Consider the following 25,382-nt stretch of genomic DNA (forward strand, 5'->3'; position numbering starts at 1 on the left):
TTTTTTTTTTTTTTTTTGTAATTTTTAAAAAAATAATGAAGCTTAAAATGAATTAAAATTTTAAGTAAGGATTCTAAGTATTAAAATGGAAAACTAAAAAACACAGTAGAGTGAACCACCAAGCTTCTGCATAGAACTTCTAGATGCTCATAGGACCAGTGAGACCAGGCTAAGCACCTATCCTGGCAGTCCTCTCTAAAGATCATCCCAGGGACACACACACACATACACACACACACACACACACACACACACACACACAGAGAGAGAGAGAGAGAGAGAGAGAGAGAGAGAGAGAGAGAGAGATCATTTGAAGAATTAGAGGAACACCATGCTGATGTCGGAATCATAGGGCAGTCTGTGATGACCGGAGGTCACTGGCTACAGGAGTTTTGTGGAAGGACAGTGGAAGGAGAGACTCATCCATGCTGGGGTAAGACACTGGTGAGAGGGCTACTTGCGATCACCCATGCTCTGTAATAAGCTAGCACGGTTCACTCTGGTCTGTCTGTGGGAACAGATGCTTTTTTATCTCTGCCCAAAAAAACTTAAGTAATATACAGTTTGGAGAAATGATGGAGAGTGGGGGAGCCCCAGTGGCTACAAGACCTACTCAGGAGAAGAGACACTGATTTGCAGAAGAAAAAGGCAACAGACACAGAAAGGTGGTCATAGTTGGGGGAGGGGTTCTTTTTAGTAGACGTTAGGGCAGAGGATTGACAGCAACTGAGAAGCAGGAGACTGAAACAGAGAAACTGAGGATTAAAAAGGGATCCCGAGTGAGAATAAAGGCTCACGGAAAAGGACACAAACTGTATCTAATAGCATTCCTTCTAGGCTCCTCCCAACAGTTACGTGGCAACAGGCAGGTAGGCCTGGCTTCCTATAAAGGGGCTGTTTACTCTCTTATTCTCTCTCGCACTCTCTCTGCCCCTTCTCTTTCTGACCTCTTTCTCCCTCTCTTCCCTTCTCCCCTCCTCCTCTGGCGGGCCTCTCCTCTTTTCTTCCTCTTCCTCTTCTTCCCCCCTCCCTCCCTCCCCTTCTCTCTGTCTTTCTCTGTCTTTACTATGTTCTCAACTCCCCTTCCCATACCCTAAATAAACTGTATTCTATACTATACCTGTCCAATGGCTGGTACCTCGGGGCGGGGGTTGAGGGGATGCCTCTGCATGGGCCCACCAAGACACCCCTCCCATCTCACCATACCTGGCTCTATCAAACAAATCCTGGTTTCTTTTTAGAAAATGCTACAGTGTCAGTTCCTAAGGAAGCTCCAATTCCCCAGTCTCTAAACGGCAGTCCAGGTATCCAGAAATAGGCTTGGCCTGGCCTCTAGGCTCTCTGAGGCTCTCTGGTGGTTAGAAAGAAGCCGGCACCCCCCAGCAACCTGCCAAGCCCGTTCCTTCAGAATGAAATGCGGACATGACAGCTCCAAGATACAGGTGAGGAGAATTTGATTGTAGAGAAGAGGGAGAGAGCAGCCAGAGGCTCTGGAAGAGTCCAGACTGAACCTGGTCATAAGGGGAGAGAGGGGGTGAGAGAGGAAGAGGAGGGAGGGGCGAAGGGACCAAGAGAGGACCAGAGAGAACCAAGATTTTGGCCAAGAAGTTGGGGTAAAGGAAATAAAGGCCCTGGGCTGGAGAGGTTTAGGGTAGTGGACAGTATAAGAGCCCCAGGGCCAGAGGGAGCCTAGAGGCCAAGCAGACACTTTGATATGCAAATAGACACCCGGAGTAGCCATTAGTCTCAGATTTCTTTGGAACTTGACACCTTCGACAGAAGGAGAAAGGAGTCATTTCCCTTACCTCTGGCAGAAGAGACTTGGCTACTTGTGCAGTCTAGAAGTATAGCAAAGTTCATGCAGGCCTTCAGGCTCCTCAGTATCATAAGCACTGTTTGACGCATTTCTAAGTCCTACCCTCTGCTGGCTAGTTTTTGTTTTGTTTTGTTTTTTGTTTTTTAATTTTTTTGTGTTTGTTAGGGTTTTGTTTTGCTTTGTTTTGAGATAGGGTCTCTTTACATAGCCCTGGGTGTCCTGGAACTCACTGTGGAGATCAGGCTGGTCTTCAGCTCTGCCTACCTAGTGCTGGGTTTAAAAGAGTGTGCCACTGGGCTGGAGAGATGGCTCAGCGGATAAGAGTCCGACTGCTCTTCTGAAGGTCATGAGTTCAAATCCCAGCAACCACATGGTGGCTTACAACCACCTGTAAGAGATCTGATACCCTCTTCTGGTATGTCTGAAGACAGTACTTAATTATAATAATAAATAAACCTTAAAAAAATAAAGAGTGCACCACCACAACTGGCTTGTGCTGGCTAGTTTTGGCTAGTTTTGTATCAACTTGACAAAAGCTAGAATCATATGAAAGGAGAAAACATCAATTGATAAAATTCCTCCATAAGATCCAGCTGTAGTAGCCGGGCAGTGGTGGTGCACATCTTTAGTCCCAGCACTTGGGAGGCAGAGACAGGCGGATTTCTGAGTTCGAGGCCAGCCTGGTCTACAGAGTGGGTTCCAGGACAGCCAGGGCTACACAGAGAAACCCTGTCTCAAAAAAACTAAAAAAAAACTAAAAAAAAAAAAAAAAAAAAAAAAAAAAAAAAAAAAAAAAAAAAAAAAAAAAAAAAAAAAGATCCTGCTGTACGGCATTTCCTTAATCACTGACGGTTGAGAGAAGGCCCAGGCCATTGTGGGTGGGGCCACACTTGGGCTGGTGGTGGTTTCGGATTCTATTAGAGAGCAGGCTGAGAAAGCCACGCGGAGCAAGGTCAGTAAGCAGCAACCCTCCATGGCCTCTGCATCAGCTCCTGTCCTGACACCCCTAATGATGGACTGCAAGTTTAGAGGTAAAAGCCAAATAAACTCATCCCTCCCCAGCTTGCTTTTAGTGATAGTGTTTCACCACAGCAATGGAAACCTCAACTAAGACATGACCCTCCTCACTTCCTCTCTTACTGTTGGGAATTGCTTCTAAGGCTTTGTCTTAACTCAGCTCCCAAAGCTGCACTCCCAGACCTGAGGGTCCCTGCACTCAGCTGGCTTTGATTGATAATAAAGAATTGCTGTACAGCCAATGGCTGGGTAGAGAGATGGGGTGGCACTTTTAGATTTCTCAGGCCAGGGACCAGGGAGGAAGAAGAGAGAATTGCTGTGACAGGCAAGCAAAAAGATGAAACCTAAAGGCCCAGCAGCCTGTGAGGCCTGGCAGCCTGTAAGGCCCTAGGGGCTACTTGCCCATCGGGTCTGGGGTAGCAGAGATGAAATATACATTTTAAAAGATGCTAATTCAGGAATACTAGAGAGAAGTGTTTGCTAACCATGGGGAGGTGAAGAAGTGCCCAACCTTTAAACTAGTCAAGGCATATCAAAATTAGCTGGTGCATGTGTTTCTTTCATTCAAAGCTCTTGGGCAGGTGCAGTGCCCTGGGAGCCAAAGTGGTTTAACTAATTCGAAGCTACACCCTACCATAAACCCCTTCCAGTTCTCAGACTCTCCTCCCTGCAGCTACTCCTTCTCCTTATAACCCTGCAATTCTACTATGTGTTTGCTGTGCTCCACTCCTGATTCTCTCACTAGTTTCTCTATTCTCTATGCCCTGCTCTCCTCTCTTCTCTTGCAGATAGCTCTAGACAGGACCAGTCTGTTGGCCATACTGGTCTACTCCTTTCTCTCCTCTGGACTCTGGCAGATGCCTCTGGCTGTTCTATCTACAATAAAACCCTTCTCTTTAGCCATACCATGGTGGTGGCAGCACAGAGGCTAGAGTCTGAGGCACATGCAGAGTAGTAAGTACTCCAGCAGGAAATCACTTGGTGCTCCAAAAAAAGTCAAGCCAAGACCATGAGCCTGGGGTAGCAGGGACCCCAGATGTTGAGCCTGGAGAAGCAGGGACTCCAGATGTTGAGCCTGGGGGAGTAGGGACCCTAGATGTTGAGCCTGGGGTAGCAGGAACCCTTGATGTTGAGCCTGGGGTAGTGGAAAGTCAAGAGAGCTTGACTATTAGTTTTCTGAACGAGGGAGACAGAGTCCTCCTGCCAAGAAGAAGGTGGGAGCATAACCCCCCATCTGAGCTTGTGTTTAGCTGGTTTATTCAAGACCAGACTTGGGTGAGTGTGTATTTTGTGACCGGTCCATCTCGGAAGCCGTGGCAGGCACACGGGCTGAGTGACTCTGTGATTTGGTTGTGATTATCTGTGTACCTAATGTTTGTTACTGGGCCCAGTTGTCTATCTCTGTATGTAAGTTGTCTTTCTCTGTGTTCATGGACCTGGCAAGGTCAGAGCTGTCTGTGTGATAATTGTTTTTTTCTGTGTTTCTTGGTATCTTGTTCTACACAATTTGTCTTTTAAAGTTAAAGAGAGGAAAAAAAAAAAAAAAGGCAGACCAAATGGCCATCTGTGGGCTGTTTGTCTGAGAAAATTTGGTCTGTCGCCCCTTTGTGGGTTCATCCTTTTGCTTTACTTTCAGATTCAAGTCCTAGTACTGCTGCCCTCAGTAGTGGGAGGGAGATCTGCAGCTCCACTGGCATGGGCTCCTCAAGGTCAGGTATGGCTGGAGAGTGGGGCCCAGCAGCTGAGACACAGAATAAATGGGCAGGGACTACTGAACAACCAAGTAGGTTTTTGCAAAATAAATTAATTGGGTAAAATATTGTCTTTATCATCTGGTTCAAAAATTATTAAATTGGTATCTTGTAAACTGTGGTGATTGAATATTGAAGCCTTGAGAGTCATGCTTTGCTTATAATTGTTATACTGTATTTCATGCTAGAAAAAAATGGTTAAAACTTTGATTTAGCTTAACTTGTTTTAAAAGCAGTTTCAACTTGCACAGCAGAGACTGATAAGGCACTCTGCAGTGTGTGGGAGTCTGCACTCACAGAGCACCAAGAGGAGGGAGTAAGTACTGCTTGCCACGCTGAAATGAAAGCTAGAGTGCTGCAGGGCTGAGCATGAGAGGCAAAGAGCGAGCGGCTGCCATGGTGGCTGAGAGGGAGAGCGAGCAAGCAAGTAGCTCAAGGGTTGGTGGAGCTGAGCAGGCAGGGAGTGAGTGCTGCTTGCCCGCACTGAAAGCAGGTGGCTGTGGCAGTGGCTGCGGGGGTGGGGTGGGGCCAAGAGAAAAAAAGAGAGAGAGAGAGAGAGAGAGAGAGAGAGAGAGAGAGAGAGACAGAGAGAGAGACAGAGAGAGAGACAGAGAGAGACAGAGAGACAGAGACAGAGACAGAGAGACAGAGAGAGAGACAGAGAGAAAGACAGAGAGAGAAACAGAGAGAGAGACAGAGAGAGAGAAAGAGAGCACACGGAGGACTGCCCCCTTCCCACTGGCAACCAGCGGGCCGCCGCCACTTCTGTGGTAGCTCTGGTGTGCTGTGGCTTAGGATGGCTGGGAGGACTGATGGGAGATGTAGTTTTGTGGGTGATCACCTAGGTAAAGGGACTCTAGCACGCTCCAAAGTTGGGTCACATGATCCAAGCACGCCAATTAGAACAGAGAACGACTCGGAGACAAGCCCCTTTGCTGTAGGAAAATTACAGGCTGCTCTGAGCTAAGGAAAAAAATGAAATGTTTATACGGTTAAGGGTTGCAAAAAAGTTATTAAGAGATTTACTGCAAGTTGCTGAGAGATTAGTGCAAGTTGTTGAGGAACAGAGAAGCAGGAAAAAAAAAAGAGAGAGAGAAAGAGACAACCGGCCTAAATTGAGGGAAAAAGCATGTCACAGAAGGACTGTGGGTGTGTAAATGTAGAAAAAGTGTAGTAAAAAGGCGTAATAAAATGTTTGGAAAAGGGTCTTAGAAAATAGAGTCTAGTGAAGTGGGGACAAGTAATGAACAATCTGGAGACAAATGAAAAAAGGAGTTAGTTTTGCCTTGAAAATGACAAACAGAAACAGACACAAGGGAGTGCTGAAACTGAAGGCCATTTGTACAATGTAGAAATCAGGCTTATATGATATACAGAGAACAGGGCAAACTACAGAAGTTACATAGGCAGGAGATGGTCACATCAAGGTCAGTACAATCAAGCAGCCAGGTTCAAGACAGAGGAGCAGTGGTGTCATTCTTCATTCTTCAGACTGGGTTGTCCTGGCAGCCCCAAGATAAACTCTCAGGGTCTGTCTTGAGGCAAGCATCTGAGGGTCGTATTTTAACATTCCTTGGCTGTGACATAAATAATTATTGAGAGAAACCCTATAACTTCTCTTTAGTCAGTAAAATAATTTTGCCTTGTGTGGGACTGCTCTGACAATTAGTGCCTAACTGCTATCTCTAACTTTAGAGACACTGTCTTTTAAGACAGCTCCTTTGTGGAAATTCCAAGCTAACTACATCTAGGAAATCAATTAAGATTATTAAAACACTGTGGAGGCCAGGAAACAATGTTAAATCTCAATTTTAGCTATAATGAAGTATTTCTTGGGTCACCTTTATGCCTGAATGGGGAAGGCATGCAGGTCTCTCCACAGATTATAGCAGGGATCAATCTAGAACACCTCTGAGTGAGGAGATGTCACTGACTGACTACCTCAGGAGGCTGACTCCTTTTGAAGTGTACACCTCAGTTCTGTGATCAGGTTTTTAGGCCTGTTCCAGGCACAACTGAAGTAGACGAGTTCTGTGTAACAATAGTAGAAGAAGGAAATCTAGAACAGGTATAGCTGTTACTGAGAAGAGGCTGTTTTGCACATACTATTACTGAGCCAGTGGGAGATGCCTGCTGGTCCTTGGTCAAATACAGCTAGAATAATCAAACAAAAATATATATCTTAATAATACTGAAAGATTGTTTTGAGATTTATATGTTACAGAAATATACAGCCTTGGTGAATTTCCTCATCTAAACCACCTGCTTGAACTCCTGGTGTCCTGAGCTTCAGCCTGATCCAGTTAAGACACAAACATTAGAAGACTAATTCTGTTTTTCCTTTCCCCCTTTTTATATCTCTACGCCCCCGTTCAGCTTGAAGAAGTTATGATGAGTCATCTACCCAGTTCCCTGGGCTTTGGGGCTAGAGAGGGTTGTCATTGTTATGTTTCTAGAATATTTAAAATAGGAAAAAAATAGCCAGATTTAATTGTATAGCTATAGAAAGCCTTATAATTTGTTAATGAGTTAAGCTCATATGTTCCTGTTTGGTACAAAATCAATATTATCCTTGGTAAAATGACATTCTGATAATAATTACCCTATACTGAAAATAATTTAATTAGTGTATAAGACAACTTAAACTAAAAACATTGTGTGACTAGAATTTGGTCAGGTATTTAAGTATTTCTTCAGATATACAGCTTATTCTCAGAAAGTTTGCTTTGATATTTATATCTATAATAGTAATTGGTAAAAGTTAAGGCTTGGGTTACAAACCATTTACATGTTAAACTAGTATACAAGAAATAAGTAAGAGCTCTTAAATTGAGAATTTGTTGTTAAAATTGAGTGTACAATGGTATTCTTATTGACTGTGAGGTGTAGCTAATACAGTTCTACTGCGCATACTTAAAAATCAAAAGATAAAGTTTTCTGTATTCAGTTAAGAAATTTCTGGTTTCAGTAAAAAGTTGTAAGTAGGCTTATAAATAGTTCTTTCATTTTCTCAGAAGAGAGAGCTTCGATCTAGTCCACCTTTGCTGATATTATAGACAGATCTGAAATGTGCTATTATAAACAGATCTGAGATGTTTAGACCTGTGAATTTAGGGCCAAATTAGCAAATTCATGGCTCTGAGTTTATTATTAGAGTAATTTCAAGAAAAAAGAACTGAGAGTAGTTCGTAGACAATAGTCCAGATTACTATATATAAATAGTTGTTTTTCAAAAACATCAGAAATCCACAGAATATGGCATTTGATACTATTTATTCATCTGGATAGAGACCTGTCTGTGCCTGACATTACCCCTTTCTCAGACTCAAAGAAGAAACTGAGCATCATTTGAACTGCTCCAGCTGTGGCGAGACAGCCACTAGGCAAAAGTTGCCTCTTCATCTGCAGACGACACTGTCCAAAAAGGACACACAGGCCTAGGACTGCATATATCTGCCAAGACAGAGTAGGCGAGTCCTTCCTGTTTTTCTTGTCTGTCAGACATTCATGGGCCAGAAGGCTGAAGATTAATGCTCCAACGTTTTAAAGTAAGGACTGTCCAGGTGTCCAACAGTCTCTTATTAATTAATAATATTTCTAGAAGCTGTGTTAGGCTTCCCATATGTTCTCTATTATTCAGTCATTCCTGGATTTCTGGTGGAGTTGAAAGACTACAAAAATTAAAAGAGATACAGGGTAAGTTGTTAAGAAAACTAGTACAGGTGGCTAAAAAGTTTTAAACGAAGAAAAAAAAGAGTTGCAGAAAGATTGTAAAAGGACATAATAAAGAGATAGAACGTTTAAAAGAAAGTTTTTAAAGATAAAGTCTAGTGTGAGAGTCAGAAAAAATAAGAGGCTAGAGAACTAGAGATAAAAACAAGAAAAAAGAGAAGCTAAGAAGCTTGTGAGCCAGTAAGGTAGTGCCTGACAATAAAAAAGAGAGTTAAGAGTTCCCCTGACAGTGGTGTTAAAACTGTGCTTAGAGACTGCAGGGGCAGCTACAAAAACATCCATTATAACATTGTAGCATAAGACTTATAAAGAGTTGAAAACTGTCATTGATTTACATATAGAGAAATGTTGCTTTTATGTAAACCATTCAAGAGTCATTAGAGACTCCATGAGTAAGCTCAGAAAAAGATTAAATAACTATAAGTCCATATGTGCTAAATAAACTAGTTACTTTTATCAGAAAAAAGTGCTGTTCAGATTTTAATTTTATGCCAACAAGACTATGCTTTGCAAGGCCAGGAAAATCTACTGATAATTTAGTTCTATGATTAGAACTATCTACTAGAAAAAAAAGGGGGGGGAATGAAAAGGAAAATAAAAAATTCAGCACGAACTTGCCCACGTAAGCCTGGGATTAAAAGAGTTAAATTTGAGACCGGTGTTAGAGAGGATTACTGAAAACCACAGGGGCCAGGCCTGTGAATACAGATCAAAATAATCTGTTAGGAGGACTGACAGGTCAGGAAGACATAAAACACTGAGATAGGGCAATAATGCAAGGACCTCTCCAGTACCCAGGCGCCTGGGACATGCTCGGGCAGACATTGAGTGATGGACCATGGGCCATCTGGTTTTCTTAGGTATTAGCTAAAGGTCAATTAGGAACCTCGAATAAGCACTCCTTTTTCACTCTCCTTTTTAGGAATTCTCAACTCTAATCTGCACTAACTACATTTAAAATAACCAATCATGTATAGCCACCCTGATTCCTTCGTTCCCTCAGACCTTTTTCCTATATAAAACCCCTAACCCCTGGGCCTCATGGTCAATTCCTGGTCTCCTGTGTGAGATTGGGGGTCGAACCGGAGCTCCGAAATAAAAATGCCTCATGTTTTTTTACATCAAGATGGCCTGTCATGTTCTTTGGGTGCATGTCTCCCAGGACTTGAGTGGGAACTCCCTACAGGGTCTTTCAGCTTCTCTCAGTTTCTCTTGAATTGAATGGCTCTTCGTCATTCTCTGGTGCCTTCCATCTTCACCTATGTCTAGCTTGTTCTCTCTCTGAAACCTGTTTCTGTACCTCTGATTCAGTAAAAACTGCTTCCCACTCTCTCTGCACTGCCCCTCAGGTAGCTTCCCTGTCCTCTCTCTTCTCATGAGAGTTGGACATATCCCATTCTGTCAAATCTTTCTCTGATTCATCACTTTGTCTGCCACTCAATTAGACATCACTTTCAAACATTGGTGCTTCCTTGTACAAACTAACTTTGCCTTAGTTGTTTGGGATTAAAAGTGTATACTAAGGGCATGTCTGAATTCCAGCCAGAAGGATTAAAGGTGTGTGCTTAAGGGTGAGCTACACCACAACTAGTAACAGGTTTTTCCAGTAAACAACACAATCACAAGGTTCAGTGTGAGCAAATGTTCTGTAACATGCCTCAGACATTTTAGTTTACACTTTTCACTCATTTATTCAAAAACCTTTACTGCATTATATGTTTTAGCTGTCATGCTAAATAACAGGGATACACAGATTAACAGGGATACACAGATTAACAGACAACATGTGGCTTCAAACTGAGCACATTTTAGGATTGTGGCAGACTTAAGAATAACACTGGGTAAGGAGGTGAAGGAGGAGCCACTCCCAGGGGAGTGCAAGGTCCCTGCTGAGTTACAGAAAGAGAACTATAGAGGATGCTCGGGTGCCTCCTCCTCAACCAAGGCTACTCACCTTCAGATTGAGATAGCTGGATAAGCATTTGAGGACTTGGGCCATGACAGTGGTAGCCCGTTCCCGCTCATGGTCTTTGTTGGACTGTAACCAGGGGTCTATGTGCTATGAAAAATGAGGAAGGTTAGATGGTCTGTCAGGAAGGTCTGAAGTAATGCTTGTACTGTGTTAAAAAGTAAATATGAATTGAGCTGGGCAGTGGTGGCACACACCTTCAGTCCCACCCAACACTTGGGAAGATCTCTGAGTTCCAGGTCCACAGACTGAGTTCTAAGACAGCCAGAATTACACAGAGAAACCCTGTCTTGAAAAACCTCAAAAACCCAAATCAACCCCCCCAAAATGCAAATCAAGAAACTCTACATTACTTCACTATCTAAAAACCACTCCTAATGATGAAGCAGTTTATGTCTGAAGTAATGGGTTGGTTAACAAGGCACAAAGTCCTGGCTCCTTCCAAAGCTGGTTTCTAGATCCATCTACCTTCATTACATTACTTTAGTCTATTCTTCTGGTTGGTTTTGACCCTTTCAAATTTGCACTGAAAAGAAATATCTAATGGTATGCTATTAAAACCTAAAGATGGCTGGGCAATGGTGGCACATGCCTTTAAATCCCAGCACTTGGGAGGCAGAGGCAGGAGGATTTCTGAGTTCGAGGCCAGCCTGGTCTACAGAGTGAGTTCCAGGACAGCCAGGGCTATACAGAGAAACCCTGACTTCAAAAAAACAAACAAACAACAACAACAACAACAAAAATACCAAAAAATAAAAAATAAAAAACCCAAACCTAAAGATGGAGGAAGCAGGCTTGGTGTGCCTGGGCAGATGTGCCAGGGAGGATGAGGCCCCAAAGCTGGAGCTCCAGAGTGGGTTGCCCTCCTGTGGTTTCAGTCCCTTCATATTCTGATGTTAATTCTGTTTCCTCAAGAGGGGTTGCCCAGGGCTGGAGAGATGGCTTAGCAGTTAAGAACACTGACCGCTCTTTCGGAGGTCCTGAGTTCAAATCCCAGCAACCACATGGTGGCTCACAACCGTCTGTAATGAGATCTGACTCCCTCTTCTGGAATGTCTGAAGACAGCTACAGTGTACTTATATATAATAAATAAGTCTTTAAAAAAAAAAAAAAGAGAGAGGTTGCCCTCAAGTACTCAGAGGATTACTGTGAGCCTTCTCTCCATTTTAACTCGGCCAATAAAGGCTAGAACTTGTGGTTGGGCAGTGGCAGGGAAAGGTGGGGCTGGAGGTTTTAGAGAGGGAGAGAGAGGAATGAGGAGGGGGAGGCTAGGAGATGGAAGAGACAAAGAACGACAGAGGAAGAGGAGGTGGAAAGAAGATAAACGGAACCACGTGGCCTAGAGAAGCAGCAAGTAGCAAGGGATGTCGTAGCTGGGGAACAGAGTGGTGTAGTGGTGAATCTGCCCAGTCAAGGCGCGCAGCTTATCAATATTGTAACTGAGTTGTGTGGTTTTACATGGGCTTGTTGGGGTTGGAGATTTACTACAACAACAAGAAAGCAACTTTTCAACAGAAGAAATGGTTTAATCAGATGCCAGGACAGGAAAGTGCCAAGTACAGCTGGACAAAGCCAGAACCCAGCCTGACTATTGATGCCCAAACAGAAGAGGAATAAGAAACGGGGTCAGGGTCAGGTGTGGCAAGGGGTGCTGTCTGTGCTCAGGCACACAGGGTGCCAACAACTAAGGGTCCTCTCATCCTGGGGTGGCTGCGTCTTAAAAAGAAGCAAGAGCAAAACATTTGAATGATTGTGAGTGTGAGTGAGTAGCCCTGATGGATGCCTAGGATGTGCAGAGGAGGGGGAGGCAAGCGGTCACTTTCCAGACTGAGTCCTACAAAGTAGGAAGTGCCTATTTGCTAACTTAGGAGACTGACTCTTCTCTGCTATGAAGGAACAGGGAAGAAAACTAATAATGGTTTGAGATACTTATTAGAGGATATCTATTCAGTATAGACAGTGAGGAAACCAAACTTTGTGGCTGAAGGATTTGTGACCCATGGATGGCAGTCAGAATTCAAACCCAAGCCTCTGTTTCAAAATTGATAGCTGTATGTACGGTGAGATGGCTCAGTGAGAAAGGGCATTTGCTGCTAAGTCTGACCACACCACATCAAGCTTTGGAAGCCGCCTGAAACAGAAGCCTGCAAGTTGTCCTCTGACCTCCACATGCGGGCCATGGTGCAAATATCGCCCCCCCACACACACACACAATTTTTAAAAAATGGATAGTACTTTTAGCTACAATGTTGCCTTAAATAACTTAATTCTTAGTAATTTCCTTTGTCCCCTAAAGTTAATTTACCCGTAAGGTTAAATTTCATTTACCTTAAAAATGTTGTCAAAGAATTCCAGATGTGGGTCTTTTACTACCAGACTCTGCAGCATCACAGAGAAGGCCTGGAACGTCTCCCTGTAGAGGCTCTAAAAAGGCGCAGAGTCAGCAAAGCCTCCCCTCCTACCCAAAGTCCCCAAAGCACATTCACAGAGTCCCACTCAGCACCTTGAGACTCCACGCAAAGGCCTGGCCCAGAGTAAAGGCACCTGTGGGCAGTTTGTGGCATGAGGTAAACAGAAATAAAACATTTTAAATGAGCACCTTAAAACTCCTGGGATCAGGGTTCATGGACTACATCTGGGGAACCACACTGACATCATCAAAATACCATGACTCTCACGTCCTGAAACAGGGAGTCACTTGAAACAGTGGCCTTCCATAATTCCCTTACCAGGCTGCTTAGCAGCCAAACATGGAACTGCTCTCTGCTCGGCCTGTATGCTCCCTTCCCCGCTCTCTGCTCGGCCTGTATGCTCCCTTCCCTTCCCTTGCACCAAAGCATTGTGCGGTTGCTTCCATAAAGGACACTGTGTGTACTTTCCACCAGCAGACATTCTTTTGTTTTGTTTTGCATACATACTTTTTAGCAGCGTCCTGTCTCTCTATGTTAGAGGGTACGCTGTAAGAGGGAGACTGCACATTTCTCGCCTCTACTTTCTGTCACATTTAGCACAAGATATGGCCCTTCAGGAAATGCCAGTAAATTGGAAAGAGGTAGGAGTGTGGAAGAGGAGGGAAAGGAGGAGTTAGGTGTGTGTGGGGGAATGTTCAACATGTAATACTGCATGCACGACTATTTTAACAATAAAAAATTAAAATTTAAGTTTTAAAATAAAACTTGGGTATGGTGGTGGTGGTGGCACACCAGGCTCTACAGAGAACTGGTGCATCAGAAATGAAAGGAAATGGCGAGTCTGCAGAGCACATGAGTGACCAACTTAAACATTTTATTATTTTTTGTTACTGTTTTGTTTGAGACAGGGCCTCACTGTGCAGTTCTGGCTCCCCTAGAACTTGCTGTGTAGAGCAGCAAGGCTGACCTTGAACTCACAGAGATCTATCTGTGTCTTTCTCCCAAGAGCCACCAAGCCCAGCTCCCACTTTATTTTAAATCCAAAGCAAAGGAAAGAGGAATGAGGGCTGGAGAGATGGCTCAGTGGTTAAGAGCACTGACTGTTCTTCCAGAGGTCCTGAGTTCAATTCCCAGCAACCACATGGTGCTCACAACCACCTATAATGGGATCTGATGCTCTATTCTGGTGTGTCTGACGGGAGTGACAGTGACGCGAGACAGAAGAGAAAGCTGGAGTTTGGTTTTGTTCACCAGACTCGACATTGCTGGGGTTTAGCTGGTCTCCAACCAACCAAAGGTGAAGAGCAGCTGACCCGGGGAAGGGAGGGCAGCTAGGGCACAAGGTGAGTTACCTCTTGCTCCGTGGCCTGGTTGGACATGGTCGTCGGCAGCTCGATAGGGGTGCTCATGTTGGGCAGAGAGATTATACTTTTGGTGATAAGCTCAAACAAGTCCTCTCGATCTTCAGAACCAAACAACAGGCACACATCTTGGTAACTGGGGAAGACCGTTTGGGAAGAATCTGATGTTAGGTTCATATCTTGGCTCTTAATGAAAACAGGAAGGGCACACTGGTTGGTGTAGCACTCATAAAATAGATGCATGGAGGAGCTGCACCTCAGGGATCTCACAAGAGGCTGGAGGAAGGGTGTCCACCCCACACCCACCCTGAGCCTTCCAGGCTCCTCTCCAGGCCAGCACTGCAAGCCTGCAGCAGTGCTTAATGCAGAGGAACACATTTCCAAGAGAGGAAAATACCGGGCATCCCCTGTACACTCCTCAGACTTTATAATGTGGATCTTGATGCAGGTATGAGGGTCTCTGTCCACTAAGTACACTTTGGATAGGGCTGAACTCCAAAGAGATTCCGTCAAGGTCTTTTAGATTGGACGGTAGCATTCATGATGTTCTAGTTGGCTTTCCATTGTTCTGACAAAACACTGACCAAAAGCAACTTGGGGTGGAAAGGGTTTACTGCATCTCCCAGGTTACATCAGCAGGGGAAGCCAAGATGGGGACCTGGGGGCAAGAGCTGAGGCAGACACCAGTAAGGAACACTGCAGCATACTGGCTTGCATCCTGCCTCACAGTTTGCTACTTTTCTCACCGACCCAACAATGGCACCTCTTACAGTGGACTGGGCCCTCCTATATCAATTAGCGATTAAGAAGAGGCCTCACAGACAGGGCCCTAAGCCAATCTGATGGAGGCGAATCCTCATCTGAGGTTCCTTCCCAGGTCTCTCAAGCTGACAACCAAGATCAGCCATCACACATGATATTAAAGTTCTCGAAAAAGGATGAGTCCCCATATAGTTTTCTAAAGTTAATATGTGGGGGATTTTAAGATGTACATTTATTTATTTAGTGTTGGAGCAGACTTGTCACAGTACTCGTGTGGAGGGCAGAAGTAACTTGTGGGAGCTGGCTCTCTCCTTCCTCTGTGTTGGTCCCAAGCATCAGACTCAGGTCACCATCTTTGGTAGCATGTGCCCTTACACACCGAGCCATCTCAACAGCCATTTTAATCAGCTCTAGCAATCTATGACCCTGACTGGGAAACCAGGGTGCATGTGGGAGGTGTCACCTGAGGTCAGTGATGGTGACAAAGATCTCCTGGCGCACCAGGCTGGTTAGAGAGTGCAGAGGCTCCTCCTGAACCAGCACCTGTGGGGAGAGGAAAAGAAGTCATCTGAAAATGCGCCAACACACAGGGCCAGTCATTGGAAATGTGAATGACCTGTCAAGGCAACCAGGAGGCTGGCCAGGAGGCCCTGCTCTCAGCTCCATAGGACGGTGGCACAACTGTGCAAGGGCTAACTTCTTCTCAAGAACCAGGCTACAAGCTGTTCCTTGTCCTCTTACTTGCTGTTTGTGCTGGCTCAATCTCATGGCTCCCTAAGCCTTAGTTTCTTCACTTGTAAAATGGTACAACAGTACTACCATAGATACATACCATAGTTGTACCATAATACAACTAACTGTCATGGGTTGTATTAAGTGAGCTAATTCATAACTCCTGGTAGCCTTTAATAATTGTGTCAGCTGTTCATTATCATTATCATCAGGGCTTATTTCCAGTTTAGATATTCTAACCCTTCTCTCTACAAAAGCCGTGTCTCTAGGGTCTTGGCTGTGCTGGTTGGTTCTACCTGTCAACTTGACATTGAAGCAGAACCTTAAGGGTTCTTTGGAAAGTCCATTGTGTTGGATGGTATTTTGCTGGGGTAAACACATGAAGGGGTGTTTTCCTGAAGAGGACACAGATAAAAGGTGGCATTCATGAAGGAACATTTTGCTAAAGCAGACATGGGTGAAAGCCTGTTTTGCTGAAGCAAGCACATGAAAGGACACGTGATGAACGATTCTGCACTAGCGACACGCATGGATTGGTCTTACATTGCATAGTTGAGCTCTATATACTGGAAATACATAGAAAGAAAGAAACACACCAAAAAACTTCTGGTGGTGTGCTGCAGTTTCTTGCCACTTGCTTGGACTCAGGCCATTTGGCAAAGTGATGTCAGCTGAGACAAACTCATGCAGTTTTGCAGATGAGCATTGGCTCTAGAGTGGTTCTGGATCATGCTCATGTGAGTGACTGTCAGTGGGGTGAAATCTCATTGATTATCCACCATTTCATAGGAACTGCCCTGGCCCATAGGAAATGAACACTTCACACTTCAGAGCCACATCTCTGCTGTATCATTCTGTCCCACTGGTCACAGTTCAACTATTCAGGAGAGACACCAAGGCCAACTAAATTCCCTCAGGAATCTAGAGTTGGGACCTCTCTGACATTCTTTCTCGATAATCACCAACTTAGACATTTTGTTTCAGGATCCCATGAAATCCAGGCTGGTCTCAAACTATGTGGTCAAGGCTAACCTTGAATTCATGATCTTCCCACCTCTACAAGGGCATTACTAGCATGAATAGTCATGGCCATTTCTAGCTGATCTTCAGAGAATTTAACATTTAGGAGCACTGGTCCTTTGGACAAAATAAAAGAGAGGCAATTTGGGGAAGAGGGAAGATGGGGAAAAATAGACATGTATTCAAAGAAGCACAGCTAAGTGGAGAGAAAGCCCTCCTGGTGCATATGGCTTCCACAGCCTCTGCTCTCCCTTGGTGGGGAGAACCTCTCTCCTTTTCCTGGCACAGTGGCCTCGAATGGAGTTCTCCCACAGTGTCCTCGTGAACCTCACAGGACACAGACTGTGCTTAGGAGATACTGCCACATCTCTGCGCTTTCCTCATCTGATGCAAACTCACATCTGATTGGTGACTTGGTCGCTTCCTGTTTTCTAAAGGAACTCTTATCTTCATGGCTTTACGGCCTGCAGGCACACAGCATTAAGACTGTGTCTTCAGCCTTGACAGTTCTCCAGGACCGTATGTACCTTCTCAGGGAGTCACAACGAAAACCACAGGTGCAACCTAGCATTATCCTCTTCCAAAGAACTTCCTGGCCTTCAATCAGCCTTTCCCGGGCTCAGGAAAAGGTGACTTAGGCCTTTCCAGCTTGCATTCACTCTCCTCTCTCATTGGTTCAGCAGCCCTGATGGTTGAGCTCTCTGTAGGCACACACCTCACATGCAGATGAATGTGACTCCTTCTGTAGGCACACACCGCACATGCTGATGAATACGGCTCCTTTTAGCTGAATCCTTTGTAACCCCCCCCTGCCTGAGGTCTGATTCTTTGGACCCTGCCTGCCTCTCTTAGCCACACCTCTCTGCCCACCTCCTGCTATTTGCCACGCCTCTCTCCTGGTTCCAGTTACATCGGAAGTCCCACCTCCAGAGACCCTGACGAACTTGGGGGAGGGGTTTTGCCTCACCTATTCTACCTGTTGGCCTGTAACAAAGAGATTATTAAATGAAAGATGACTGAGTGATCACACTTGAGTGCTGTCTAGTTTTTTAAGAACCTTCCACGTGGATTAAGGTAACATAAACATGGCTTGCCAATTTTCTCCTGACTCCATATTCCAGAAAACCCATTCTTATTGTTGCCGCTGGCCAGCAACACCTCGGGTCTAATGTCTTCTGATTTCTTTGGACCATTTCTGTCAGAATGATCCTTTCCCTTTTTAAAAAAAACATTATCATCATTTTGTTTTTGTGTGTCCATACATGTTGTGTGTACAGGTGCTCAGAGGCTAGACAAAAGTATCTGATCCCCCGAGTTAGTGCTGGGTGGCTACAAGCCACAGATGTGAATGCTAGAACTTAACTCCCTCCTCTGGAAGAACAGGAAGCCCTCTTAACTGCTGAGCCATCTTTCCAGCTCCAAGAATGATCTTTCCTTTTTCTTCTAATCATTTAGGTATTGAAGGCTTTGTCCTTCGCTATCAATTATGTTAGCTACTACAAGGATTCAGAAGCAAGAGTCTGGTCTTTGCCTATAAGATACTTATGAGGAAGGAACGTCTTGGGGTAACTGCCTGGATTACAATAATCATCCCTTTTGCCCACAAAGATCACAAGCCGAGAAGCCCTGAAGTCAATTAACTACCACGTGAACCTGTCAGAGATTTGTCTAGTTGACCCAAGTGATAAAACAGATCTCACTTGGGCCAATCAGATGCTTTCTAACAGGAGTTGGGACTTGAGTTACAGGCAAACTGGGTGCTGCCCAGTGTGTTAGTTATACACAAAGTAGGGCAGTCCCTGCCTTTGAGACCTTGCTCCTCTGGAGCTTGTTAGCATTCCGTCTAAGCTCTGCCCACAGTTACCTGGCAATACTCAGATGTGCCTGACTCACTATAATCCTCTCTCTCTCTCTTGCTCTTGTTCTTGCCTTTCCTTCCCTTCAACCTCTCCCCCCGCCAACCCCAGTCTCTTCATGTGCTCATGGCTGGCCTCTACTCTTCTCTCTCTCCTCTCTCTCTCTCCCTCTCTCTCTCTCTCTCTCTCTCTCTCTCTCTCTCTCTCTCTCTCTCTCTCTCTCCTCTGCCTCTACCAACCTCCTAACACCCCTCCCCATACCCTGAATAAACACTATACTATACCTTTGTGTGACTGATCCCTCAAGGTGAAGGGATGCCTCAGCAAAGGTCACTGAGGCACCTCCTTCCCCCACACCTCACCACATACCTCCACCAGAACATACTCTACACCTTTATCTTTTTATAAACACATCAGTGTGTCTGTATAAAACACACACACACACACACACACACAGAGTGCCAGAAGAGGTCAGAGGAGAGCATCAGATCTCCTGAGACTGGAGTTACAACAGTCGTGAGCTGCCTGATGTGGGTGCTGGAATCTGAACCCTGGTCCTTTGGAAGAACAGCCAGTGCTCTTAACCACTGAGCCACAGCTCCAGACCCTCAGCGCCCTTTTTTGTTGTCGGTTTTACACTTCAGTGAGCTAGAGTTAATTTTTGTTGCTCACCTCCAGAAAGAATCTTAAACAATCTTAATAAAAATGAGAAGTCTGGGGAGAAGGGATGATCAGAATACATTATACGACATTTTTAAAAAAAGCAATTTTTAAAATAAGGGGGAGGGAGAGAAGTCACCCCAGGGCCAGGGTTTGCATGATGGGTGTCACAGGTATGTGGAGCTGCAGTGAGAACCAACTCTGTAAAGACCCCTCCAGGCGCAGGGAAGCACCATGACGGAAACCTGAAGACACTCTGGGACCCTCTCCCAGCCAGGAGCTGGTTTTCTCAGACCTTGCCTTGCCACAAACATCCCGCCTCTCTCCAAGTTCCTGCTATGCTGGAACTCCCGCCTCCAGAGGCTGCAGATGAAGATGCTGATTGGGCCATGGGATGTTGGCGGACTGAGGGCGGGGTTTTACCTGCCTGCTTGTTACACAGTTGAATATACATGGCAGACTGAAAGCACACCATGCCTTGGTCCCATTTTTTTTTTTTATTCCCTCTCGCCATCTGATTCCCTTTATTTCTTTAGGCTCCCACTTCTCTTCTAGAGAATATATATAGTTGCAGGGAGCTACAACAGTCTCTCTGAGGAGAGGAAACTTGAAGGGAGGGTAGGAAATGGATCTGCCTTGAGAACAGGAGGAACAGATGTGAATAAAGAAGTAATTAGAATAAACAGCTACCTTGAATTTGCCCGGTGTGGTGGGAGGCAGAGGAATCTGAATTTCTCTGAGTTCCAGGCCATCCTTGTCTACACAGTGAAAGAAAAATCAACCACGCAACCCAACCCAACCAACCAACTAGCCAAACAAATAACAAAACTAGTTATCTTGATTTGAGTCTTCATGAATAGATTCCCAGACTATCATGGAAATATTTTCCCCAAAACTGAAACAGAAGAAAGATTTTTAAAAATGAGTTTGTCTCAAGTGTCTCAATGAAATCCTGGCAGATATTAGGGCATCTGAGGTTTAGAGAGACTAAAGCATTTGCCGAGTAGGCAGGTTGTGATGGATCCAGATGTAAAGGATAGAGTCCCAAGCTGGCTGTGGCGAATGAAGAAGCACCGAGGACGAGCCAAGGCTGGATCTCCTTACCATAGGCCTTTTTATTTACATCTGTGTGCGTGTACGAGAGTCTGCCAAGTACAAAACAAAAAGTCATTCCTTCATGTTCCTGAGTAGTCAGTCTATTTAGACAAGTTATTTATCCACGCTCATCTGGGTTATTTCTAGTGTTTTGTTCTCCCATACAGAGTGGCCATAACATTTGTGTCTACATCTCCATAGAATTTCTGGATTATGTGGTAGTATATTTAACCTTTTAAGACAATACCCAACTGTGATCCAAGCTGGCTCACAATTTTATCTTTCCAGCAGCAGTGTATTAAAACTTTACTCTGTACCCTCGCCAGCACCTGGTACTGCCTTTTTGTTCTGGTCAGTCTCCTGGTGTTTTAAATTGTTTAAATTGAATTTTACTGTGTTTGAAACTTATCTTTTCCTACTCACAGTGATGAAAGCCCTTTCTGTGGGCTTTAGCAGAGGCTTGCTTTGGAGGTGCATAGGGATCTACAGCATAGGGATCTGCTGCATAGGGATCTGCTGCATAGGGATCTGCTGCATAGGGATCTGCAGCATAGGGATCTACAGCATAGGGATCTGCAGCATAGGGATCTGCTGCATGGGGATCTGCTGCATGGGGATCTGCAGCATGGGGATCTGCTGCATGGGGATCTGCTGCATAGGGATCTGCTGCATAGGGATCTGCTGCATGGGGATCTGCAGCATAGGGATCTGCTGCATGGGGATCTGCAGCATAGGGATCTGCTGCATAGGGATCTGCTGCATGGGGATCTGCTGCATGGGGATCTGCTGCATGGGGATCTGCTGCATGGGGATCTGCTGCATAGGGATCTGCTGCATGGGGATCTGCAGCATAGGGATCTGCTGCATAGGGATCTGGTACATAAGGATCTGCTGCATGGGGATCTGGTGCATAAGGATCTGCTGCATGGGGATCTGCTGCATGGGGATCTGCTGCATAGGGATCTGCTGCATAGGGATCTGGTGCATAGGGATCTGGTGCATAGGGATCTGGTGCATAGGGATCTACAGCATAGGGATCTACAGCATAGGGATCTGGTGCATAGGGATCTGCTGCATAGGGATCTGCTGCATGGGGATCTGCTGCATGGGGATCTGCTGCATAGGGATCTGCTTGCCTTCCTTTGCACATTTTGTTTTGGTTTGATGGGCTTTTTGTTTATGCACAAGCCAAGCTGTGGATTATAGGGGTCAAGAAAAGAAAACTGACACCTTCAAGGGTTGTGTTTGGCACTTGCACTGGCTAATTTTATGTCATCTTGAGACAAGCTAGTTATTTTGAAAGAGAAAAACTCAGCTGAGAAAAACTCCCCCACTAGATTGGCCCATGGGCTAGTCTCTGGGGTACTTCTTGATTGATGATTCACGTGAGAGGCCTGACTCCCTATGGGTGGTGCTACTCCTGGGCTGGTGGTCCTATCAAAGCAAGAAGAGCATAGCATGAGGAACAAGCCACAAGCAACACCCCTCCTGACTTTCCTCAGTGATGGGCAGTTATCTGGTGGGGTAAGTGAAACAAACCCTTGCTTCTCCAAGTTGCTTTTGGTCTTAGTGTTTTATTACAGCAATAGAAACTGTACTTTACATAGCCATTCTTTAAGGTGGGCCAAGAAAGGTGAACTAATGCCTTCAAGTTTTTTCTCTGCATCAACTCCAACCTTTTCCTCCTCATGAGGTGCCACAGAACTGCTGCTTCTGCTGTGCACCTGTCCTCTTGGTGCTGGAAGAATGCTTTTTCAACCCTTGTACGCATGGCTGTAGTGACAGAGCAGATTCGACCATCCATGCAATTTTTTCATGGATATAACTACTGGAGTTTTGTAGACAGAACCCCTTCTCAGCACATTTTGATAGATACCCAAACCAGCATGTTACCACTGGCTGGGTCTACTGGCAGAGAAATAATGGGCTTGTGCTGCCTGAGATTTGCATGGGTGGCTTTTCCAGATTGGCCGGCTGAACCGCATGACAATCTATTGCCGTCAATCCTGGCGCAAACACAACTTGGAAAGTTATTTATGTTGTCTTGGTCCTGTGGCTGTCCACAGCCAACTAGAAAGTTGAAATAATTCATAAATCTGCATTCTTTCAATCTGTTCTTCTTGATGAATTATTTGTAATAGTGCTTGATCTACTTGCTTTTCAAATCGATGTCATTTCTAGGTAACTGAAAACTCGTAGAGGAAAAGAATTAAAGTTGTTGAAGGACCCTGTAACTGTGTCTCCTGGCAAAGCTGTTAGCTGGTTAGCCTTCATTTTTAGAAGGTTCCTGTCAGCCCAACAAGTTCCACAGATCTCTTGTTTGGGGAGAACTGATCATATTTTGGGATATGTAAACTGTGACAGACTCAGAAGTTCAGAGGTTTGGAGACACTGTAGGGAGCCCTTCTCAGCAGAAGACTAAAGCCCCAGGAAGTACTAACTGGGAGTGATTGCATCACTCCTTTGCAGAATCTTTCTGGAACCTCTCACATGGACCATCCATCCCTTTATTCCCCTATATACTCATTTAAACTTTTTTTGTCAGAGACCCACAAAGTGTTTGTAGCTTGCTACGCTAAGGAGGAGGGAGTACACCTTCTCTGTGGCCTCAGTGCCAGTGTCTGGACTGGCAGCTATTTAGTAAGACGTGTTATGAATAGACGAGTTTTGGCAGAAGGTAGCCGAAGTAAGTACAAACTGGAAAATAAATACAACAGTGACAACAGGCCTATCATGTTTCTCAGATGTGGACCATGTGTCAGAGACTATGTATGTAGCTTACATTTATTTTTTAATTAAATGCTCACAATAACTCTGTGAAGTAAATACAGCTGTTCCTTACTTTATCAGTGAGAAACTAAGACAGTCATAATTTCCTGAAGCCACACAGCTATAAAGAGACAAAGCTGACACCTGCACCTGAGCATTTGAAAACCTTTGCCCCCAAACTACTCTTTAAGTATTACTTTGATGAAAAACTTAAATGCAATTCCTCTCTCCTTTTTTAAAAAAATGATTTCTAAGATGATTACACCTGAGTCATATCTCAGAGCATTTTCCTTTCTGAGCAAATGTTGTGGATTTGGTCTAATGCTGCTTGCATTATGTTGATCTAGTCCCCTAAATGGCACCAGAATCCGCATGGGACCCTGCCTCCAATTGGTTTTGATTGGTAAAGAAAGTTGCCGGCAGCCAATGACTGGGCAGAGAGACAGAGGCAGGACTTTAGGATTCCGGAGTAAGGGGCTGAGGGAGGAGCAGGAAGAGATACAGCCACCATGGTGGGAAAGGAATGCAGACACCAGGTCTGAGAGGTGCAGAACACAGAGAGACAGTGGTCATGTGGTGCTGGGGACTGCAGGTCTGGGTCTGGAGCAGCAAAGATGGAATATAGATTTTAGTACATAATAACTGGGGAATATCAGAGTAGCATACATCAGCCACATGGAGGTTAGGAAGTGGCCTAGCCATTGAGCTGTTTAAGGAATATAGAAGTATAAAGGCTGAAGTGTGTGTGTGTGTGTGTGTCTTTCACTCAGAAACCCAGAACATTGGAGCACCGTCACTACTGCACTGGAGTCAATTTTAGTGGGATTAATTGAGTACTGCTATAAGCAGACACTACTATGAGATGACAAGGCCATGGGCCAAGGCAAGAGTTCCAGCACTGCAGAGATCCCTGCTGAGCCCACGGTACTTACACTTAGAAGGTGCACTATTTCTGCTGTGTGCCGGTGAATAAATGATTCCGTGCTTTCGTCGTAAGGTATAGTTTGGCTCAAAGAAGACAAAGATCTTAGGAACTTCAACTTTTGAGATTCATCCTGAATTTATCATTTGGAAAAATGGTAAAAACCCAATTACACATCACAATCTCATTTGATAAACGTAAAGGACTTTTGCAAAGTTCTTGAAATGTTTTTAAGCATATGCCATCTTACTCTATCCAAATCAGTCTTTATAAGGAGTGCACAAATTACACAAGTGTGCCAAGGAACACCCTTACCACCGCAGTGGCTGGGGGCCTCACATCAGGCCTCAGCCACACTAAGCTCTCTCCCCACCTCAGGCTTCACTACTCTGCCCACCCACTCTCTGTCTGCTGCTAGGTTAAGATTCCCAAACGTGCTGGGCAGTGGTGGCGCACGCCTTTAATCCCAGCACTCGGGAGGGAGGCAGAGGCAGGTGGATCTCTGTGAGCTTGAGGCCAGCCTGGTCTACAGAGTGAGTTCCAGGACAGCTGGAGCTATTACACAGAGAAACGCTGTCTTGAAAATCAATAACAAAACAATCAATAACAAGAGTCTCTTAGTCTTTTCCCATTGCAGATGGTATAAGCTAGTACACACTCCCTGAGGACAAGGAGCCATCTTAAGACCTTCACCTGCTCCAAGGGCTGGAATTACAGGAGCCTTCCACTATCTCGGGTTTCTTGCTCTCAGAATTTTGGTTTTGGTTTTTGTTTGTTTGTGTCCTTTTTCTTTTTGTGGCCAGGTGCATTTCTCTCAAATTTAAATTTGATGAGGTAACTCCTTATCTAGAGGAGTTCAACAGTACCCACGGATGGCAAGGCACTTCCCAGAGCAATACAGGAGACCTCGCCAAGTCTTGTCTTGGCTTTTTCCCTGAGGCACTCACAGGTTCAGTCAGTTAACTTCCATGACGCCCTTTCTTGCTTCTGTGGCTTATACCTCCTGCCTTCTCTACATTTCTTGCTATAACTGCATGTATTTTAGGAGTTGAATCATAACTTTTGTCTTGAAACAGTCACGCGCCCTTCCTAAGCGCACCTGACGCTATCACAGCATCTGAGATAACCTCATGATTATTTTCTCCGTTATCTATCCCTTGTTAACGAAGTGGGGCTTTCTTTTCCTTTAATTCACTGCAGCAATCTATAAATCCTGTATTAAAAGGAAAATGTTTATAAAACCTTGTGATAGTAAACACAAAGAATAGTTCCAAATTTTAAAAATGAAATGTTTCACCTCAACAGTGGTGACTAACAGATTGACTTCTGGTGTGTTGTTGTTGAAGTAGTATTACACATAAAAATGTAGAATTTAGTAAAACTTTATAAACCAAGAATATGCATTTATCCCCAAAAGAAAGGCGGTTACCAGTGTTCTAGAAGCCTCTCTGCTACCCCGCTACCCCCTGCCACCCCCTGCCACCCCCTGCCACTCCCTGCTACCCCCT

The 25,382-nt window shown here is 44.8% G+C and overlaps 1 protein-coding gene across 3 annotated transcripts in view; it reads right to left on the reverse strand.

The window, feature by feature from the left end:
- Mroh8 (maestro heat like repeat family member 8) overlaps window positions 1-25,382 on the reverse strand; it is a 78,578-nt gene that overhangs the window by 37,611 nt on the left and 15,585 nt on the right. For all 3 annotated transcript variants that reach the window (XM_031372545.1, XM_031372543.1, XM_031372542.1), the window contains exons 4-8: window positions 23,885-24,007; window positions 15,284-15,363; window positions 14,050-14,194; window positions 12,615-12,710; window positions 10,271-10,375 (exon numbers count right to left, since the gene is read on the reverse strand). In XM_031372545.1, the coding sequence (XP_031228405.1) occupies window positions 10,271-10,375; window positions 12,615-12,710; window positions 14,050-14,194; window positions 15,284-15,363; window positions 23,885-24,007 (549 nt within the window). The remainder of the gene's footprint in view (window positions 1-10,270; window positions 10,376-12,614; window positions 12,711-14,049; window positions 14,195-15,283; window positions 15,364-23,884; window positions 24,008-25,382) is intronic.

The sequence above is a fragment of the Mastomys coucha genome, unplaced genomic scaffold (genome assembly GCF_008632895.1).
Source record: "Mastomys coucha isolate ucsf_1 unplaced genomic scaffold, UCSF_Mcou_1 pScaffold15, whole genome shotgun sequence".
Taxonomy (NCBI): domain Eukaryota; kingdom Metazoa; phylum Chordata; class Mammalia; order Rodentia; family Muridae; genus Mastomys; species Mastomys coucha.